Consider the following 21725-nt stretch of genomic DNA (forward strand, 5'->3'; position numbering starts at 1 on the left):
TTTTTTTTTTCCACTGAAAGAGCTTACTATGAGATAGGTTAAGAAGAAATAACCAAATTGTTCTTTTCTATCCTAAAGTCTTGGTGATATCTTGATCTTACAGGGACATCCCAAATGATAATACTTACAGATCCTGTTCTACTTTCTTGTCTAAAGCGTATTCCAAATCAGTAACTAGCATTTTCTGGTACAGGTCCTGCAGAGCCTGCCTGGATGTCCAGACCTCAGCTGGACCCAGCTTAGAATCTGAGTAACAAAACAAAGACAAAACAGTAGATAGATAGAAAAAACAGATAGTTAAAATCATTATACCACACCAATGACTCCTTCCGTGTCCATTTCCCAAAGCAAACACCTGCTTTAAGTAGATACCATAGATTGCTGCAGTAGTTTTATACTACTACATTTTCAAATGATTTTCACCTTTTGGCTAATGACTAAATCTGGTTTGAAATGTTTCTGCATTTGTCTTTTAGCTTTGAAATAACACCATAACATGAAATGACATGAATGGTGCACCGTTTGCTTTAGTTTGGACTTCTATGTATTCATGTCATAGGAAGTCCTATGCCTCAGAAGTCACCCCATTTAAAATGACAGACTGCCAAGATGGTCTGTTTACTCTCATAACTGTATCTCTTTGTCCAAAGCAGTTTTCTTTTTCTTTTGAATCATTCTCACAACTGTCCTTACAGAATCTTCATGTCTGCTCACAATACTGCAGTTGTTTGCACATTCTGCTATTATTCATACTCTCTATATGTCAACCCAATAAAGCCAAAAACAGTGTGGGTTATTTTAATGATTGGTAAATTGCTTGCCAAGAAATTCTGTGTGCAATCCACACTTGTCATTTAATGTAAATGACAATTCATAGCAGACATTGATTAAACTGCTCAAGAGGCCAAATGAGAGATTGGGTGCAAGATGAAAGGAAGTCAGGCTATGACTAAATGTAATACTCAATTGGGTATTACTGTCTGCCAGAGTCCTACAAGACACATTAGCTCCTCCGATTACTAGGTTTCTGAGTGCAATAATTGATGGTGAGCTGCCTCAATAGAAGAACCGGATAGCAGACTTTTCAATTAGGCTTCTGGTTATTTTTAATATTTTGCTGCAGCACAATGGCATAGTTTTTACTCTTCTTTAAGTCTGCAAATAGAATCTCCTGGATATCTGAATTAATCCTCACAAGAGTTTGCTGGCTACAAAAAAAACAGGGTGTAGTATCAGCTTCTTGGTCCCTTATTAGGTTTTTAATGACTAAATAAACAGATTTATAGATTTATTCAATCTTGTTTTGATTCATCGATGGCAGGGAAAGGACTATAGAGGATCATTAACTCTGATCTATTAGAGAGACTATCATTTAAATTACTTAATATCCTAGTTAATGTTCTTGGGCAGTCAAATGTTCCTTATAAAAGCCAAACTAAGCCTACTTACTGAGGGTATTCAATACTTAAAAAAAAGTAAAAGGTATAGCTAGCTTAATATTGCTCCACATATAACTTTTGTCACATAATGCATATTATGCCCAACAGGACAATACAAAAGCATAATACAGTAGCTTAGAGCTGACACTGATCTCCATAGTGTGGAAGATGGTAACAGTCACATTAATAATGGGAAGTACTGATATTACTTAATATGGTATTAAGTAAACCTGTTAAAAAGTGCTTTTAGCTTTTTCTTTTCCTTTAACAGAGGATAATGATACTACCCATAAATTCTTAAAACATTAGTATCAACATTTACATTAACATTAGACCGCAATGTTGAGAAAAAGACATCTAAAGACCCTATTTCTTCTTGATTATAAATTTTGACCAGAATACTCGTTGTAATAGTTTAACTCTTCTTTAAGGATTTCACTTCAGAAATAAAGTTCTTAAAAATTAGAATGAAATCCATTTCTCTTTTTACATTTTAGGACAGCATATGCTGCTATAGAGAGCATACTGATCACTACAAATCATTGTCATATATTTCCCAATTTTGAAAAGCTGATCATCTGCTTCTTCTAGTGACTTCCAGTCATTCTTTCAAAAACACCTTGGTTCTTTTTTCAAAACAAAAAAGGTAAGGGAGAAAAGAAAGGTGGCAAGGCAGCTCACTCAATTTCAAGGACTTTTAGTAGGGTTTTCCTACAAATATTTTTTCTCAAGGTCTATTTACTCCTCAAATTTGGGGAATTATAAACGAGAAGACATGAACCTAAAACTAAGGTATTTTTGTTTATATGTATATGAATTCTCTTTTCTATGTCTTAAATTGATGATAAATAGTCCATAACAATTAAATGATTATATGCATTAAATTAGGTAGTACTTAATTCAATGTAGCACAGACTATATAAAATTCCTGATCATCTAAGTAAGAATTCAAAGTTCAAAAAGAGTAATTATTAAAAGCAAATAGTAAGTTATCATTCCTTTTGGCAACTAGGATGGTCCAACAAGCAATAAAGATGAGACCCTTCCCTTAATTTAATGGTATAAAATAAGTGTGAAAAACAAATGAGCCAGCCAGTACCTGTCATGTCAGCCTTCAGGACTTCTGCCTGCCTAAAAAAAGGGAAAAAAGAACATCAATTAGAAACAAACTAGGCCTACTCGACATAAATAACACTGAAAGTTAAAAGTTAAGTGAAATCATATACTACATAAAGATGTATAGCACCTCCATATGTGAGGGTAGCACAAGGTCTTGGCAAACTGATGCCATTACTTAAAAGTATACAGGTTCACCATGAATTCTATGAGTAGAGCTCACATTCTTCCTGTTTTCCTCCAAAACTGATATTTAAGATAACATTAAATGACATTCATTAAACAAAAAATTTTCCCTCAATGCAGCCAGGAAATCCTATGTTTCTCAATTCACTAGCCACTGTAACTATCTCAAACCCCCACTCTCCTCAGATGTTGATTTCTGACTTCTTCATAAGGCTAGCCCCATATCTCAGCAAAAACAATGCCCAGCTGCCAAACCCTACATTCACACAACCCTCTTCTTTCTCCTGTGACAACACTGGAGGCACTGCATCTCTTATTTAAGACCAGTAATTCCACTTAGGTAGGTTCTTTCTGGACTTCCTTTATTAAGGACTTCTGCTTCTTTAATTATTCCCTCCCTCTTTCAGTAATTTTGAAAACTTCCCTCTCTAGTGGATCCTTCCTTTTCTTCAGTATCTTAAACATGCCCAAGTCTTTCACAGGTTTTTAAAAACCTTCTTTCTGTCCTAGATTATCCTCCTCTTGCTGCTGCTTCTTTTCTCTCTCTCAAATTCTTCAAGAATTGCCTATGTTCAAGAGGTCCAAAACTGAACTCGTGACCCACTGCCATTCTGGGTTCTCTTTCTAGTGTTTTTACCTTCCCAAATGTATCACTGCTTTCTAGTTGTGAAAAGCAGATACCTGGAAGTCACCCATGACAACGTTCTCCCAAAACCCTGGTAATCTATCAACTCCAGATAATTCTACCAACTAAATATATCTTGAATCTGTTGATTTACCTTTACTTCTTCTTCAGCTCCTCTTACTCAAGTTCTGAACCATCTCTTCCCTGGACTAATGCAAAGCCACCAAAATTGTTTTCTCCATTTCACTCCTGCCCTATTTCATACTATTCTCTCTGCTGCTATCTGAGGGACCTTTTAAAAATACAAATCTGAGGGGTGCCAGGGTGGCTCAGTTGGTTAAGTGTTCATGATCTGAGGGTCATAGGATCAAGCCTCACCTTGCGCTCTGTGCTAGGTGTGAACCCTACTTCAGATTCTTGCTCTCCCTCTGCCCTTCCCCCACCTCTAATAAAAAAATAAATAAAAATACAAATCTGATCTTACCAACTGCCCAATTAAAACACTTTAATGATTTCCCACTGCTCTTAGGGTAAAAACTATAATCTTTACTAAAGTGTCCTACAGGGTTCCCTGCACTCTAAAAACTAAGAGTCTACACTCTGCTTCTACCATTACTCTCTTCTCTCCTTGATCTCTGTGCTCCAGTTACTGGACTTCCAGTTTCTGCAATGTGCTTTGCTCCCTTCACACTCAGGCCTTTGTAAAGAAGAATCCCATCTTCCTCCGCCCCCTTTGGTTAATTATGATTCACCCTTTGTCTCAGTCAGAGACATTACTTTCTCAAGAAATCTCACTTGATAGATGAAGGATATTCCTATTTTATGTTCTCAAAGCACTCATTTTTTCCTTCATAGTACATATCACAGACTTTAAGAATGCTCACCAGCACAATCTATTACCACATGCACCTAGCATACAGTAGATATCCAATAAATATCTTTTAAGTGAAGAAAGGAAAAAGGATACATCATGTTCATATACTCTAAAAAGTATATAAACTTATGAGATTTCCATCTTTTTTTTTTTTAGATTTTATTTATTTGAGAGAGAGAGAGCACAAGCAGGGGGAGGGCCGGAGGAAAAGCAGACTCCCTGCTGAGCAGGAAGCTGGACGTGGGACTCGATCCCAGGACTCTGGGATCATGATCTGAGCCGAAGTCAGAAGCTTAACTAACTGAGTCACCAGGCACCCTGAGATTTCCACGTCTAAAAACAAAATATGACATAAAAGCTAGAGAATATTCAGAGATTCTAAAATTTTTACTGTAAATGTTATGTACTTAACATCAGCTGTGAATTTTAGTTTCATCAAAACATAAGGCAAACCTTTTCATTTTCTTAGCTCTTAAAAAATATATTTTTTACTTTTTTTAAAGATTTTATTTATTTATTTGACAGAGAGAAAGAGACAGTGAGAGAGGGAACACAAGCAAGGGCAGTGGTAGAGGGAGAAGCAGGGTTCCCACTGAGCAAGGGAGCCCGATGTGGGGCTTGATCCCATGACCCTGGGATTATGACCTGAGCTGAAGGCATATGCTGAATGACTGAGCCACCCAGGCGTCCCTAAAAAATATATTTTTTTAAATTAAGCTTTCAAACAACAGAATCATAACAGGGTGTTATGAGAACTACCAGTATAAATAAAAAATATAAATAAACAGCTATACTTTATCCTGTAACATCACTTCAAATCCCATTATTCAACATAACCTAGATTCACTGTTTGCTTTGGGTGTTACACTTTTGCCATTAAAATAAACCAACAAACAAACAACTTTCACAGAGTTTGTTGGCTTATGTCTCTTAAGATGGTAAAATTTAATAAAAAGTACCATATATCCTGCAGAAGATGTTACATACAAACCTAATATCAACCACAAATCAAAAACCAGTAATACCCAAAGAAGAAAAGGAATCCAAGTATACTAGAAAAAAGCCAGCAAACCATGAAAGACAGCAAGAGAAGGATCAGAGGAAAAAACTACAAAAACAACCATAAAATAAGCAACAAAATGGCAATATATATCTACCAGTAACTACTTTGAATGTAAATAAATTAAATATTCCCAACAAAAGACACAGGGTAACAGAGTGAATAAAAAAAACAAGACCCATCTATTTGCTGCTTATAAGAGAGACTCATTTCAGACCTGAAGACACCTGCAGATTGGAAGTGCAGGGATGGAGAAACATTTATCACACAGATGGATGCCAAAGAAAACCAGGGTAGCAATACTTGTATCAAACAAAACAAGGACTATAACAAGAGACAAAGAATGACACTATATAATAATAAAAGGGACAATCCAACAAGATGTAACAACTGTTAATTATTTATACACCCAACATGGGATTACCCCCATACATAAAACAGTTAATAGCAAACATAAAGCAATTAATAGTAATACAATAATAGTAGGGGACTTTAACACTTACATCAAGAGACAAATCATTCAACCAAAAAATCAACAAAGAAAGAGTGTTCTGAATGACCCACTGGACCAGATGGATTTAACAGATACATTCAGAACATTTCACCCTAAAATAGCAGAATACACATTCTTTTCAAGTGCACATGGAACATGCTCCAAAACAGATCACATATTAGGCCATAAAACAAGTCTCAACAAATTCAAAAAGATCGAAGTCATACCATGCATCTTTCTGACCACAACGCTATGAAACTAGAAAACAACCACAAGAAAAAATCTGGAAGAGCACAAATACATGGAGGTTAAATAACATGCTACTAAACGATGAACGGGTCAATCAAGAAATCAAAGAAGAAATTAAAAAATTACCTGGAAACAAATGAAAATGAAAATACAATGGTCCCAAATCTTTGGGATACAGCAAAAGCAGTCCTAAGAGGGAAGTTTATAGTAATACAGGACTACTTCAAGAACAAGAAAAATCTCAAACAAACAACCTAACCTTACACTTACAGGATCCAGCAAAAGAACAAAACTCAAAACCAGCAGAAGGAAGGAAGTAATAAAGATTAAAGCAGAAGTGAATACATATAGAAACTAAAAGAAAATAACAGAACAGACCAACAAAACCAGGAGCTGGTTCTGTGAAAAGATCAACAAAATTGATAAACCTCTAGCTAGACTCATCAAAAAAGGAGAGAGAGAGAGGGCTCGTATAAACAAAATCACTACCACAGAAATACAATTGTAAGATATTATGAAAAATTATATGCCAATAAATTGGACAACCTAGAAGTAATGGTTAAATTCCTGGAAACATATCACCTACCAAAACTGAAGCGGGAAGAAATAGAAAATTTGAACAGACCGAGATTACTAGCAAAGAAACTGAATCAATAATAAAAAAAAAAAAACCCAACAAACAAAAGTCCAGGACCAGACAGCAGCTTCACAGGGGAATTCTACCAAACATTTGAAGAGTTAATACCTATTCTTCTCAAACTATTCCAAGGAAAACTTCCCAAATTTGTTCTATTTGAAACCTACAAATTCATTCATTCTATTCATTACTGTTACCAAAACCAGATAAAGACACACAAAAAAGAGAACTACAGGCCAATATCTTTGATGACTATAGATGCAACAATCCTCAACAAAATACTAGTGAAACCAAATCCAACAATACATTAAAAAAATCATTCATCACAATCAAGTGGGATTTATTCTTGGGATGCAAGGGTGGTTCAATATTCACAAATCAATTAATATGATACATCACATCAATAAGAAAAAGGATAAATACCATATGATCATTTCAACAGATGCAGAAAAAGCATTTGACCAAGTACAACATCCATTCATGATAAAAACACTCAACAAAGTAGGTTGAGAGGGAACATACCTCAACATAATAAAGGCCATATAGTAAAAACCCACAGTGAACAACATATTCAATGGGAAAACAAATGAGAGCCTTTCCCCTAAGGTCAGGAACAAGACAAGGACGTCCACTCTCACCACGTTTATTCAATATAGGACTGGAAGTCCTAGCCACAGCAATCAGACAACAAAAAGAAATAAAAGGCATCCACACTGGTAAGGAAGAAGTAAAACTCTCATTGTTTGCAGATGACATAATACTATATATAGAAAACCCTAAAGACTCCACCAAAAAACTACTAGAACTGATGAATGAATTCATTAAAGTCTCAGGATATAAAGTCAATATATGGAAATGTTTTATTTCTGTGCACTAATAATGAAGCAGGAAAAAAAAGAGAAATTAAGAAAACAACCCCATTTACAACTGCACCAAAAATAATAAAATACCTACAAATAAACTTAACCAAAGAGGTGAAAAACCTGTACTCTGAAAACTATCAAACACGAATGAAAGAAATTGAAGATGACACAAAGAAATGTAAAGACATTCCATGTTCATGGATTGGAAGAAGAAATATTGTTAAAATGTTTGTACTACCCAAAGCAATTTACAAATTTAATGCAATCCCTATCAAAATACCAACAGTATTTTTCATTGAACTAGAACCATCCTAAAATTGGTATGGAACCACAAAAGACCCCAAATAGCCAAAGCAATCTTGAAAAAGAAAAACAAAACTGGAGGTATCAAAATTACAGATTTCAAGATATACTACAAAGCTGCAGTAATCAAACTGCATGGTACTGGCACAAAAACAGACACATATCAATAGAAAAGAACAGAAAACCCAGAAATAAACCCACAATTATATGGTCAATTAATCTTCAACAAAGAAGGAAAGAATATACAACAGGAAAAAAAGAGTCTCTCTTCAACAGTGTTGGGAGCTGGACCACTTCCTAACACCATACACAAAAATGAATTCAAAACAAAGACCTAAATGTGAGACCTAAAACAATAAAAATCCTAGAAGATGGCACAGGCAGTAATTTCTCTGACATCGGCCACAGCAACAGTTTTCTAGATATAGCTCCTGAGGTGAGGGAAATAAAAGCAAAAATAAACTATTGGTACTATATCAAAATAAAAACCTTCTGCACAGCGAAGGAAATGATCAACAAAACTAAAAGACAACCTCCTGAATGGAAGAAGGTATTTGCAAATATCATATCTAACAGACGGTTAGTATCCAAAATATACAGAGAACTCATACAACACCCAAAAAACAAATCATCCAATTAAAAAATGGGTAGAAGACATGAACAGACATTTCTTCAAAGAAGACATACAGATGGCCATCAGACACATGAAAAAATGCTCAATATCACTCCTCATTAGGGAAATGCAAATCAAAACCACAATGAGATATTACCTCACATGTTTCAGAATGGCTAAAATCAAAAACACAAGAAATAACAAGTGATGGCAACAATGTGGAGAAAAAGGAACCCTCTTGCACTGTTGGTGGTAATGCAAACTGGTGCAGTCATTGTAGAAAACAATATGGAGGTTCCTCAAAAAGTTAAAAATAAAAGAACTACCCTATGATCCAGTAACTGCACTGGGTGTTTATCCAAAAAATACAAAAACGCTAATTCAAAGGGATATATGTACCCTCTGTATATTACAACATTATTTATGAAAGCCAAATTATGGAAGCAGTCCAGGTGTCCTTTGATAGATGAATGGAGAGAGAAGATGTGGCATAATATAATATATAAAGGAATATTATTCAGCCATAAAAAAGAATGAAATCTTACCATTTGCAACAACATGGATGGAGCTAGAGTGTATAATGCTAAGCAAAATAAGTGAGTCATAGAAAGACAAATACCGTATGATTTCACTCACATGTGGAATTTGAGAAACAAAGCAAATGAGCAAAGAAAAAAAAAGAGGAAGACAAACTAAGAAACAGACTGTTAACTATAGAGAACTGATGGTCACCAGAGGGGAGGTGGGTGGGGGGATGGGTGAAATAGGTGATAGGGGTTAAGAATACACTTATGATGAGCACTGAGTAATGTATAGAGGTGTTGAATCACTATATTGTATAACTGAAATGAATGTTAACAATCTATGTTAACTATACCGGAATTAAAATAAAAACTTAAAAAAAAAGAAGAATGCCATATATCAGATCCTATCCATGTCAAAACAACACATCCCTCCAAAAAAAAAAAAATCCTGCTGGAGCATTATTTATGAACCTTATACTGAGAAAGCCAGTGCTAATTATGCATCTTTACTAGACTCAACTCCCTGAGCTGCAAAGTTACAAAGAATATATTTTACTATGCTCCCACATATTAGTTAAAAAATTCATACAAGTATATACAAGATATCTTATACTTAGAATCATGTTTCTAAAGGTTGTTTTCTCATTCCAAGCAAGATTTGGTTATAAAAATGAACAAATATCATTTCAGTATGCTAACATCAGCCTAATGAGGATACCAACTTCCTGTCAAAGATTTTATTGAGCATATAATAGGAACCATTTACAAATAATCTGCTTCCCCTACAGGCTGTCAGTAAGAGAAGATAATGTATGTCTAATAATGTCTCATGTAAGTCTAGCAAATTCTGCAGCAGGCTTCCACTGATAAAGATCAAAATTTTACTTTATATTTTTACATACCATAATCTAAGAATTTTTAGAAAAACTAAAACTTCAAGCACTAACAAAAGTGCAAAAATGTCATAAAACCTATCTGACATATATGTTAAAGCATTCTGAAATTCGAGGAGTTTTGATTCCTCAGTATGACAAGAGTAGAGGTGCTCATTCTCTGCACTGTTCATTCTCTCCTAGATTCTGAGAGAGACACATTAATGAAAATAATCTTGCTAAATTGAACTGATGAAAAGATAACTAAATGGAAAACATAACAACCTGAAGATATCTATCTAGTATTATTCCTCTTCTATAAACAAGGAAATTGAAGCTCTGAAATGTGAAGTAATTTGTCCACAGTCACAAAGCAATTAGGTACAATTAAGTACAAACTTAGTTCTTTCTGACTCCAAAGTCCAGTCATTTCTACTTCTTTCAAATTAGAATAAAAAAAAAATTGTGACTTAAAAAGCTAACACAGATTCTGTCAACTAAACACTAACATTTAAGTTACCTAGCCTAAATTAAAAGATTTGCTCAAATAGAAAATAAATTCTATTCTAGAGGGTAGGGGGTTGGGGGGATGGGTTAGCCTGGTGATGGGTATTGAGGAGGGCACGTTCTGCATGGAGCACTGGGTGTTATGAACAAACAATGAATCATGGAACACTGCATCAAAAACTAATGATGTAATATATGGTGATTAACATAACAATAAAAAAATTAAAAAAAAAAAAGAAAATAAATTCTACCTGAGATTTTTATCAAAAAGACCACAAGAAGTAAAATTCATATTCTAGTACAGTGGTCAGCCTATGGGTGAAATTCCTTCCTTCACTCTGAATCTATGTTCATAAATAAATTTTACTGTAACACAGTCAAGCCCCTTCATTTATATACTGTCTATGGCTGCTTTCTGCTACAAGGGCAGAGCTGAGTAGTTGAGACAACGACCACATGGCCCACCAAGCCTCAAATATTTATTATCTGGCTCCTTTACAGCAAACTTTGCCTCTCCTGCTCTAGGAGTACTTGGTCAAAAAATGAGAAGGTAAGTAGCCATAAGTTCCCTAACCAAACAGTTTTCCCATATGGGAACCATCAATAATAGTTTCCTCAGAGTAAAGATCTATTTTTATTAATGTAGTAATCTTACCATAAAGAGAACTATATTAAAAAAATACAGTGTCGGGCGCCTGGGTGGCTCAGATGGTTAGGCGTCTGCCTTCGGCTCAGGTCATGATCCCAGGGTCCTGGGATCGAGTCCCGCATCGGGCTCCCTGCTCCTTGGGAGCCTGCTTCTCCCTCTGCTTCTCTCTCTCTCTCTCTCTCTCTCTCTCTCATAAATAAATAAATAAAATCTTTAAAAAAAAAAAAATACAGTGTCATGTAACAAACAGTGAAGTTAACTATGTGTAAGCCATGCTGTTTTTTTGATGGACTTAATCTATAAATGGTTTAAAAGCCTGTTAGGGTTATATACTATTATCTACTAATGTTTCCTTTTTCCTGTGTACCAAAAATACCCATTTAGACAGGTGAGAGGGTTAAACTGAGAATTATCATCTCACAAGAAGACGAATCCCTAACCCCCACTACACAATTTCGTTTTGCTTTTCTTTTTCTTTTTGTCTTTTTTTGGGGGGGCGGGCAGAGGGAGAGAGAGAATCTTAAGTAGGCTCCAAGTCCAACACGCAGAGCCTGACACGGTTCAATCCCACGACCCTGAGATCATGACCTGAGCTGAAGTCAAGAGTAGGACGCTTAACTGAATGAGCCACCCAGGTGCTCCACAATTTTTTTTCTTTTAATAGTGTATAACATACAGGAAACCAAATCAATAGATACGTGATCTTACAGCAACTGCTTTCATAAATATTAGTGCATAATTGGCTGATTATTTCATAAAGAAAAACTACTACACCTCAACTGACCTATTGTTTTGTTAAAGACCAATAATGTTAAAGTTTAATCTTACAGTTTATAGCCAATACTTATATAAAGACAGAGTTTTTAAATGTTTTCTCTTGGTAGAAAATTCTGGAAACATGAGTTCCTTTTTATTCTTACTTTAAGCTGAAGGAATTAATGAAAACAATGAATGAACCAAGAATTCAAAAATGAAAAAGCATCATGCCTTCAATAATAAAATAGCACTATTAGTTACAAAATATAAGCTTTCAGAATATTAAACACATTGTGTCACTTCTTTAAAAAGAGAAATTAAGCACTTCTATCAAGCAATAAAAAAGAAAAAGTCATTAAAAGGCTGAATAAAATCTGAAACATTCAGTGATAAACAATGCATTGAAAGCTAACAACCTGAAACAATATTCTTGGAGACAACATGATCATCAAAATCTATAAATATATCCAATGTATTCTAATGCACTAGGTACTGAGTAGCCAATACTATATACAGTACTTACTACTGTCAGACACTGTTCTAAGGGCTTTATAGAAATTATTTAATCCCTATTATGAACTATTATTACCCCCACTTTGTAGACAAAGAAACCAATGGAAATAGAGGTTAAGTAACACATCCTAGGTCATCAAGTTAGTAAGTAGTAAAGGTAGCATTTGAGCTCTTCAAATCAATTCGGTTCCAGAGCCTAACTCCTAACCATAACATCATAGTTCCTCTTATACAAGACAGCAAGAAAAAAAAAATCTGGAATGTTTGATAGTAATAACCCACAAAACTAGGGCTTTCAATATTTAAATATTTTGCAATAATTTTTTATAATGTCATTAGAGAAAAAAATACTAAAATTAATGTTTATCTTCTTTAACAATTACCTTTATTATAAACAGCACTTAAATAACAATGCAAGGTAACATACATAATCTTTCTTAAGAACACACATTAAGGGGAGCCTGGGTGGCTCAGTCATTAAGCGTCTGCCTTCGGCTGAGGTCATGGTCCCAGGGTCCTGGGATCGAGCCCCGCATCGGGCTCCCTGCTCCACGGGAGGCCTGCTTCTCCCTCTCCCACTCCCCCTGCTTGTGTTCCCTCTCTCACTGTATCGCTCTCTGTCAAATAAATAAATTAAAAAAAAAAAAAAGAACACACATTAAGATTTGTGGTTTAAAATATAAGATATCTCCAAGGGTCCCGGGTGGCTCAGTCAGTTAAGCATCTGACTCTTCATTTCAGCTCAGGTCATGATCTCAGGGTCCTAGGATCAAGCCCCCGCAGGGAGTCTGCTAGAGATTCTCTCTCCCCTCTCTCTCTCTCTCTCTAAAATGAATAAATCTTAAAAAAATTAAATAAATAAAATAAAAGGTATCTCCAAAACAGGGGCAGACACAATGGAAGATTCCTTCTACCTGAACTTCCAAGCCCGTTTCTTCTATGAGCAGAACACAGGAAAATAAGCCAACATGTTCTAAACTCAGAGTTGCTAAAGAAAGGTGAGTCATGAATCAGCCTCTTCTGTTTCGGGAGGTGAAGCTAGAAATTTTTTTTTTTTTGGAAATTTAAATAAAAGCCATAGCAGGTTTTATGTCAAGTTAATTTGTTTACCCATTTTCGTAGAGTACTAAGGAGTACTTGGGATAATAAAAGTATTCATCAATTATAATCATAAATATAATAACCTAATCATAATTATTTCTGCAAAACAGTAGGGCAGATACTGTAAGGTGACTGTGAGCCTACACATGCATGCACAGAAATACACAATCTATAGATCTCTAAGACATCACCAAGTCTCATGGTATTAATAAAAAATCAATCAATCAATCAATCATATAGCTCTACTGTTGAATTTCACATAGAAAAGAACACTTAGAGAAGATGCTGCTCCTGAAGGAGCTCTTCTCAGTAAGAGATAACAAAAACACTAATACGCTTTCTCTCTATGGCACTTTACAGTTGGTCATGAATTTTCAAGTCTCCTAACATTAACCAATGCTCTATATTACAACATTTATTCTACAGTTTCTATTATTTGAAAATGTGTATCTAGTTTTACTAAGGGATAGCCCTGGTCTGGAAATAGCAAAGTTAAGAAGGAATTCTTCTACCAGGCAGAAACAGTGGCACAACAATAAAAGCTAAGCTAAGTCAGTGAAGGAGGGAGATTGGAACATAAAATATTAGGTAAAAAGCCACAGGAGATGAGCCGAGAACCAAGGCAGACGGCAGATTGTGAGAGCCTGCATGACACATTAAAGAGCTCAGATTCTATCTTTTAAGTAATATGAAACCAGTGCTGAGTTTTAAGCAGTAGCACAGCATTGTCAGAATTTCATTTTTAAAAGATTACAACAACATGCATGAAAAATGAATTTTAAAAGGGCAAGACTGGAAGGGAGGAAGTGACAATACAGATGGAGAGAAAAACCTAGGTTCAAGAAATACCTGGAAGTAAAATCAGCAGAAGGAAAGCTAAAGCACAGAAAACAGTCCAAATCATTCCCAGTTTGTTAGCTTGGATAGCTGGGTATATGAGAAAATACAGGGTAGAAGCAGGAACTTAGCAGTAAGTGTCAAGCAGAGGAGCCATCAAGACTAGGGATACAGTTCTGGAATGACCTGAACATCGATGATAGTTAAAAACATAAGAGAAAATGTCATTGCCCAAATGGCAGAAGGGAGAAGCTAGCTTTCAATGATCATTTTTTTCTGAGTATAGGTGACACACAATGTTAGTTTCAGGTGTACAACACAGTGATTCAACAACTCTATTTGTTATGCTATGCTCGCCACAAGTGTACCTACTATCTGTCACTATATAACACTGTTGCAATACCACTGACCAGATTCCCTATGCTGTACCTTTTATTCCTGTGACTTAGTCATTCCATTACTGGAAGCCTGTATCTCTCTCTCCCCTTCACCCATTTTGCCTGTTCCCCCATCCCCTTTTCTTCTGGCAACCATCTATTTATAGGTCTGATTCTGCTTTTTGTTTATTCATTTGTTTTGTTTTTTTGGATTCCACATGTAAGTGAAATCACATGGTTCCCTGGTTCCTCAAAAACTGAAAATAGAAATACTACATAATCCAATTCCTACTGAGTATGTACCCAAAGAAAATTAAAACACTAATTCAAAAAGATATATGTAACCTATGTTTATTGCATCATTATTTACAATAGCCAAGATATGGAAGCAACCCAAGTGTCCATCCGTAGATGAATGGATAAAGAAAATGTGGCATGTATATACAATGGAATATCATGCAGCCATAAAAGGGGATGAGATCTTACTGTCTGCAACAACATGGATTGACCTAGAGATATCATGCTAAGTGAAGTGAAGTCAGAGAAAGACCTATATTCATTTTTAATGGGCAGATAACTACAAGGACTGGAAAGTGGCTTGGATTTGATGAAATAAGGGTAAACGATAGCCCTGCCAGAAAAGAGACAATGTCAAATTGCAGGGGAGTAGGGAACAAATAAGAAAGAGAAGTTCAGGGACACCTGGGTGGCTCAGATGTTTAAGGGTCCCACTCTTGATCTTGGCTCAGGTCATGATCTCAGGGTCATGAGACTGAGCCCAAGTCAGGCTCCACGCTGAGTGTGGAGTCTGCTTAAGATGCTCTCTCTCCCTCTGCCCCTCGTCCTGCTCGCACGGGCTCTCTCTCCCTCTCTCAAAAAAAAAAAAAAAGAGAAAACCTTAGGCCAATTAAAATGTTAGGCAGTGAGGAAAAAGGGAAGAGGGCAATGATAAAGAGAAGTTTCCTTTTTATAATGGTAGAGACTTAAACATGTTTAAAATGAAGAAATGAAGCTACTAGGAGAATGGAATAGGTTGAAGACTTAAAATGAGAACAAAACTGACAGAGCATGGTTCTGGAAGATATGGAAGGAAATGAGAATGTGATTAGTAAGACAGGACTGCCTTTGAAAAAGAGGCAGATGAAATTGGGGGGAGGTAAGGGTAGATGGAAATGTGCTAGAAGAATCTGGGAGTAGTGTGGGGTCAAGAGATATCAAGAGAATTCACAGCTACACTCACTGCATTACCTTCAGAGATAAAGTAGATCAGATATGAACGTAGGAGGTAGATAAACTGAAGAGAATGGTGACTATCAGAGATAATTACAAAATGAATAGGAAAGGGAGCCAAAGACAAAGAAAATAACTGAGAAAAAGTTATGCAAGCCATATAGATTAGACACAATGGAAAAATTAATATGAAAATATAGCTAGCCTTAATGACGGCAGGTCCTACTTACTTTTACGGAACTCAAGATAAAGTGGAAGATACAAAGACATACAGATGATTTCAATACGTTATGGCTGAGTACAAGGATAAAGATACATGCTTACAGTTCAACTAGAGAAAGAGAAGAGCCCATGGGAATGAGGGAGAAGATAGTGTTCAGGGTTGTATCCCTAACACCTAAAATAATGCTTGGTATATGGTAGCTGTTCACTAAAATTTTGTTGAATTAATGAATGGTAAAATGTACATCATACAAGAGGCAATTTTCTGCAATGAAAAGTGATACAGAATAAAAAAGGTCTGAATGTGGGTTTCCTATATATTAGTAGTGGTATGCTGGCACTTCTTTCCAAAAAACTTCAATTTCCTCATCTGTAAAACAGGGAAACAAACTCCCTTTCAGAGTTGCTATGAGAAATAAACAGACAACCAGTAAGTTACATAAAAGAACCTAAGTGAAAACTCCAAGAGGGAAGGCTGTAATCCGATTATAAAACCAACACTTTTGTGACCACCAAACTACTTTTGCTAATCTGGTTCCTGACACAGGATCCCTTCTGAAGCAGAACACGAGGTTGAAGAAGACAACATTCCAAGATGGGGGTCAAAAATCCTGTCATCTACTACCATATAATGCTAAAGGACAATAGAAAGAGAAACTGTTTACACGTCATGATGACCAAGTTCTTAGTATGTACAGAAAATGAAACCAGAGGTAGATACGTCAAAGTTGCAAAACAGTTTCTTTTTTGCTTTTCTCCAAACAGTAGTTTTGATTACATAACTTAAACACATTTTAAATATTGGACCTGATAACAGATCAGGCAAATTATAAAATACAGACACGTTATGATAATTAATTATAGACTCTAAACTCCTCTGTTAAGAATTAACTAAGAGCCTAATGAAAATAGTTTGATCAGTTAGTATTTGCTAGGTCCTGTTTACATGCTTTCATATTTTATTAAATCTTTAATTCACACAACAAATCTATCAGGTAAGTAGTAAGTGTATCCCCATTTTGCTGCAAGGAAATAGGGGCACAGAGTTGCTAAATAACTTGCCCAAAGTCACACAACTAGGAGGTGGCAGAGCTTAGTTTCCACCTATAGTCTGGTTCCAGAGATCTTAAGCACTGTATAGTAAAACAAATCTTCTGGAATGGCCTGGCTATAGGTGTCACTGTCATGGTATCAATTTCTAGGGGCAACTATCACTTCTCATTTAAAAGCCACATCTCTGAGATCAGACGCCCTCACCCATTCTGTCATTATAACTGTTATTACAAACTGCTGTGACAACAGTTTCTAACTCACCATGTGGTTAGAGAGGGTTTCTCTGGCATGCAATCATATACCTATTTCTATAGGCATCTGGGAGGCTGGACTGTATCCATGCAGACAGAGAGAACTAAGTAAAAGCTGATGCTCCCTGCACGAAAATGAATTGTTATATATGTAACCCAAAACACAGGAATTTTCATATTAAAGGACAATCTATAAGATGGATCACATGTCCCTATGCTTATTATGAATATTCAGAGACCTGATATTATATAAACATAAAAATGTCTTAGATTTGTCAGTAAATATTTTAAAAATTTCCTTCAACTACAAGATATAAATGCTCATGACAAAATAAACATATGCCAAAGTTCTCATGAAGCCACATAAGTAAAAAAACATCTTAGCATTCCCATCTCCCATCCTGGCCAATAGCAAACGCTTCACAAAGTCTCTAACTCTTCCATTAGTGCTCATAGAATATGCATACTTTAACATACATCTCTAAAAGGAATACAAACATGTAGAAATCCCTTGTAATTTTTATCCTACCTAATATTACTTGATTTCAGATGCTCCTCTGATTTCAAGTTTCCGGTCCTCATCTGGGACTTAAATGAAACGTTTTCTCCCACAATGACTATCTGCAAGAACATCCAATTTCTCATAAGGTAGAATGGTTTAAGACATTCTAGACAGAGGAGAGGAGGAAAATATGAGTTAACCCACAGTAACAGAGAACTCCTTTGAAAAAAATAATTATTTTCTCTTTATTTGAAATGATTTAATGTCAAAGGCAAATGAAAAATACTTTTTTTCTTTCTGTATTGTTTCTTAGAATACACATTTTAAAATGCTGTTTTGTATATTTCTAACATTCTAGTTTTAGATCAAAATATTATCTAATTACCCTCTCTCTCTGAAAGCTGACTGATCTCTATAAGGCAAACAAATACCAGTTACCCAGCAGGGTTCTTGTAGTTCCAAGGTGAGAGTGCCCTGTAGAACACAGGAGCAGATGGTTGGTCCAAACTAGACTGTTAATCAACAGAAAAACATGTAAAGCAGTTAAACCACAATTAGAGGTGGTATAAATGATGTTTAAATTCTAAGATCAGCTAAAAATGTCAGGTTTTAGATCTTTATTCACTCACTGAATGATTTAGTAATGTCTATGTGTGAGATACTGTGTCAAGGACTGGGTATACAATGATGACCAAAACAAATATGGCCCCTGCCATAGATTTAAAATTTAATGTGGACAGAGATCCACAAGGAAGGAGGAGGCAATAAAGGGTAGTGGTTAAAAGCATGGGTGTGTGTGTCACACTGTCTGCATTTAATGGCATGCTGGGAGTAAGTCAAGCCACAGAAAAAAAGCAAAATTTCTTAGGGACATCAATTTAACTCAGAGATTTGAACAAAGTTAAGTTAATATTATTGGCTGCTGCTAATTGCTTACAATTACAATTACAATGTGGCAGAGTATGTGCTAAATGTTCTATATGCGTGATCTCAAAGAATGGGAGTATATGTAATAGTTAAGCGTCTTGTATTCAGACTGTGCATTCAAACCAAGTTCTGCCAACAACTAGCTGTGTAACCTTACAAAAATCACTTCTCTAAGCCCCAGTTTTGTTAGAAGTAAGAAGGAAATAAATAAATGTACCTACCTCATTGAGATGTTTTGAGGATTAAATGAGGTAATAGAAATAAAGCACTTAGGACTGTTCCTCAGTAAGACCTCAAAAAATATTAGCTATTTTGTCATTGTTATCATTATAGTTATTAGTCCTCCCAACAATTCTAAGATGTAAGTGCTATTATTATTCTCATTCTATAAATTAAGAAATTGAGGCTAAGAACTCACACTAATCAATTCTAGAATAAAAGACAAAGTTATAATATTTAACAATAAAACACCAGTCTTAAGAGAAATTTCAAACATGCAGGAGGTCCATGTGGACTTTGTTCCCTTACTTTGAAAGCATGTATTCAATCTCCAGCGACCTTAGTTGTACTTTAGTGGAAGACTGAGAAAATACCACATGATAAAACCCAAGCTCCTTAGCATTGCATCTGAAGTCCCACAGCTCCCTACTTTGTACTTATGACCTAATAAAACTAAATTACTTTTAGTTCTTAGCTATTTTGTTCCTATCTTTATTCATGCTCTTTCACTCAACCTGGAATGCCCTCCTTCTTCCCTCCTTGTCTGGTTAACCCCTTCTCTCATTTAAAACTCAGGAACCTCTACATGAGGGCTTTGGCTTGGCCAAGCACTCCCAGTGCATCTTAATGCCGTCGTCTATCTCAGCACTCAGCACTATGATGAAGTTATTTCCTCCACTAGAGACTGTCCTGTGCAAATTTGTATATCCGGTGTCTAACTAGTTATGCCTGCCAGACTAAAGTGTATCAAGTAAATTTCTGTTAATCTGGACTACACAGTCTCTCAAAAGGCCAAGACACTAAAAATTCAAAGTTTCTCCAAACTGAGAATAGCCTCCAAAGTCTTCCAGGAAAATAATTTTAAAGGTTTTTTTTAATCTGATAACCAGGAATAACATACTTCCTTCTAAGTTCAGAAAACCTACCATTTCATAAACAGTTTAGAGAAGTCCATGATCATTTATTTGGCTATCTGAAATTCAGATTGTTTTCTGCACACTGGGATCTATATAGTACTTACAATACACTACAGGTTTCTACAGAAATACAAAATCTGAGGGGCGCCTGGGTGGCTCAGTTGGTTAAGCATCTGACTTTTGATTTCTGCTCAGGTCATGATCTCAGTGTCCTGGGATCAAGCCCAGAGTCAGGCTCTGTGCTCAGCAGGGAGTTTGCTTGTCCCTCTGCCCCTCCCCTTGCTCATGCATATGTGTGCTCTCTCTCAAATAAATAAATAAAATCTTAAAAAATTAAAAGAAATATAAAATTTGAAATCTCAACAGAATACGGATAAATACAATAACCCAAGTGAGTTAAACAAGAAATTTAGATTAAGGCTAACTGAATTTCAATTAAAAATAAATAAATAAATTTAGATGAAACCAACAATTGGAAGGCTATTTCCCCTTCATCTCAATTTTTACATTAGATGAGGTATGCCAAAACAATGGTTTTCGACTCTACTGAACCCAGTGCCTTTGGAGAAAAAAAATGCATTCTATGTAACAACTCTGTACCTTCTGGAAATAAAATACAAGATAATATTATACTATTTATTTAACACAGTAAAAATGAAAACTAAATGCCTTTTAGGTTAAAAAAAGGGAAAAATAAAGGAAAGCAATTTTTAAAAAAGATTTATTTATTTGAGAGAAAGAGCATGAGTGGGAGGGGGAGTGGGAGGGGGAGATGAAGAGGGAGACAGAACCTCAAGCCGACTCAGCACTGAGCGTAGAGCCCGATGCAGGACTTCATCTCACAACACTGAGATCACAATCTGAGCTGAAACTGAGAGGACACTCAATGGACTATGACACCCAGGTGCCCAAAAGAAAAACAATTTTTAATAAAATTAGCATCTGAATATATAAATGATCAGGTAAGACTACCTTTGAAGACATAATAAAGTAAATGCCTGCACGTACTTATAATGGTAAGATAAGGTTAACAGAATTCCAAAGACCGAAAAATGAAAGCCAAAATGAGAAGACACTAGAATTAAAATAAATATTGATGTAATAACAGACCAGATTAATTGGAAATGGCAATAAGAGAAAAAAAAATGACATAAGGGCAACAAGACAAGACAAAGTACAGAGGAGATTTGAAGAAAACAAGTATGCGACTATATGCTTTGATAGGTGACATGGAACAAAAATTAGATTTTAAAAAAAGAGTAAACGGGCGCCTGGGTGGCTCGGTCGCTGACAGTCTGCCTTTGGCTCGGGTCATGATCCCGGGGTCCTGGGATCCAGTCCCACATCAATCCTGCTTCTCCCTCTGCCTGCCACTCCCCCCTGCTTGTGCTCTCTCCCTCTGTCTGACAAATAAATAAAATTAAAAAAAAAAAAGAATCTATAAATTATTATAGTACATATAGTACTCTCTACATCTAGGTGGTCTCTGAAATTAAAAAATAAAAGATATACAAAAGTCAAATCTGGTTTTTCTACCAAAAAAACGTTATTTAGCCCACAACTTCCAGAGGTCAGTTTTACCTAGTCATGTTCCTTCTTTATTATTTTCCTATCTGACTGAAGAAAGGGGTGGTATATTAAAATCAATTTAACTTGGATAGAGATCACGGAGGGCATATGGAAGACTGTTATATTAATGGCCCCCAATGAATCACACACCACTTGGTATCTGCACCCTTATTAATTCCCTTCACATATTGACCCCTAGGCTGGCCATGTGACTTATTCTGGCCAATTGGACTTCACCAAA

The 21725-nt window shown here is 35.7% G+C and overlaps 1 protein-coding gene across 9 annotated transcripts in view; it reads right to left on the reverse strand.

Annotated features, from left to right (window-relative positions):
* The window catches only part of SMG7 (SMG7 nonsense mediated mRNA decay factor), an 85376-nt gene that overhangs the window by 36569 nt on the left and 27082 nt on the right, over positions 1 to 21725 (reverse strand). For 7 of the 9 annotated variants that reach the window (XM_025877554.2, XM_025877549.2, XM_073900129.1 and 4 more), the window contains exons 2-4: positions 17880 to 18018; positions 2539 to 2570; positions 129 to 246 (exon numbers count right to left, since the gene is read on the reverse strand). In XM_025877554.2, coding sequence (XP_025733339.1) covers positions 129 to 246; positions 2539 to 2570; positions 17880 to 17995 — 266 coding nt within the window. In that variant the 5' untranslated portion in view covers positions 17996 to 18018. The remainder of the gene's footprint in view (positions 1 to 128; positions 247 to 2538; positions 2571 to 17879; positions 18019 to 21725) is intronic. The other 2 variants (XM_073900128.1, XM_025877548.2) reach the window with 2 other exon arrangements.

This window comes from Callorhinus ursinus, unplaced genomic scaffold, assembly GCF_003265705.2.
Source record: "Callorhinus ursinus isolate GAN/ISIS: 27379988/994484 unplaced genomic scaffold, GSC_fseal_2.0 scaffold13, whole genome shotgun sequence".
In the NCBI taxonomy this organism is placed as follows: domain Eukaryota; kingdom Metazoa; phylum Chordata; class Mammalia; order Carnivora; family Otariidae; genus Callorhinus; species Callorhinus ursinus.